Source organism: Frankliniella occidentalis, unplaced genomic scaffold (genome assembly GCF_000697945.3).
Source record: "Frankliniella occidentalis isolate FOCC.00 unplaced genomic scaffold, Focc_3.1 Scaffold3844, whole genome shotgun sequence".
Taxonomy (NCBI): domain Eukaryota; kingdom Metazoa; phylum Arthropoda; class Insecta; order Thysanoptera; family Thripidae; genus Frankliniella; species Frankliniella occidentalis.
Genome location: NW_026270897.1, coordinates 2,893 through 4,213, shown reverse-complemented (window position 1 = coordinate 4,213; position 1,321 = coordinate 2,893). Strand labels below are relative to the sequence as shown.

At 47.0% G+C, this 1,321-nt stretch overlaps 1 protein-coding gene across 1 annotated transcript; it reads left to right on the top strand.

Moving 5' to 3' along the window:
- Positions 1 to 547: 547 nt before the first annotated feature.
- Positions 548 to 1,264, top strand: LOC127752089 (glutamic acid-rich protein-like; the record flags this gene model as incomplete). The annotated part of the gene is made up of 2 exons (XM_052276653.1): positions 548 to 646; positions 727 to 1,264. Coding segments are annotated over exons 1-2 (637 nt in total), but the record flags the coding sequence as incomplete, so codon positions are not given.
- Positions 1,265 to 1,321: the final 57 nt, after the last annotated feature.

The window sequence follows — 1,321 nt, the reverse complement described above, 5'->3', positions numbered from 1 at the left end:
CGTGCCAGGTAGCGGTGACCCGATCACTGGAAAAATTAAATAATGTCAAAAACGCCTGCGTACTAGGCCACGATATGCTACAGGCGTGTAGTGCGGGCAGTCTATGTGACGTCACCACAGGCGCAAATACCTGTTTTTTAAACTTTTTCCAGTGATCACGTCACCGCTACCTGGCACGCTACATAGTTTTGGATAGGGGACGGTACGGCCTACGTATTGGCAAAAACAATATGTTGGATTTTGCCAATTTCGGCTGCCAGGAGCGCCGACAGGGCTTTTGATAACTTTAGTCATGTGTGAGTGTATGCGGGTACCTACCGCGAGCTAACACGAATACAGCGCCACTGGCGCCATCTTACAGGGCATTTAGGGAATTACAGCAACGGCACCATCGGCACTTTCTTAAAGTAATATTTGGCTGGGCTCGTCAGTGTTCGGTCACAGCGGCGCATATAAAAAAGGAGCGTTTGGGCTGAGATCGTACAGTTTGAAGGCATCGCCTGACCAAGCAGCATAAAAATGAATGTCAAAATCATTAAGCTGGAAAATGGCGGAGAGAAACTCTGTTTCGAAGGCCACTCTTATTACAATCGTCTCCAAAACAAAAACAAAACGTATTGGAGATGTGCCGTTAAAAAATGTCCAGGTACAACCATCACTACAAATGACGGTCAAGGACACGTCGAGGTGATCAAATCTACATCGCATTCGCATAATCAACAACAGTTTGAAGTGAAAACTGATAATGAGTATGAAGAAACGGCTAGCACTGAAGGCGATGAGGTGGATGACGAGCAGGAGGATAGCACTGATGGCAAAGAGATGGACGACGAGGATAGCACTGAAGGCGATGAGGTGGATGACGAGCAGGAGGATAGCACTGATGGCGAGGGTGAGAGCGATGACGACACGAGTGTCGATGATCAAGAAGTAGACGGGGTCCTGTGGGAGGAGTGGGTAGAGGAGAGCAGTGACGATGAGGAAAGTGACGATGAGGATAGCTATGATGAGGACAGCTATGATGAGGATATGGATGAGGCCGATCAAGACGACCATGCATGGGAGGTCTTGCGAGCTCATGAAAAAGCTTATAAAGAGCAAATACGACTCCTGCGAGAACCCGAGCATAACATTAGGGCAGCAGCCATTGAAAATGCCGACAAAGGGCTTATCTGCTTTCTCAATGAAATTTGTCTCAATCTGCTCCGTGGATACTTCTGTTCGTCAAAATACGAGAAAAAACTGCTTCAAAATTACAAAGAGGGTATACGCTACCTTGCTCATGAAAACATAGGCTGGCGGGAGAAAAGAGAATTTTTGT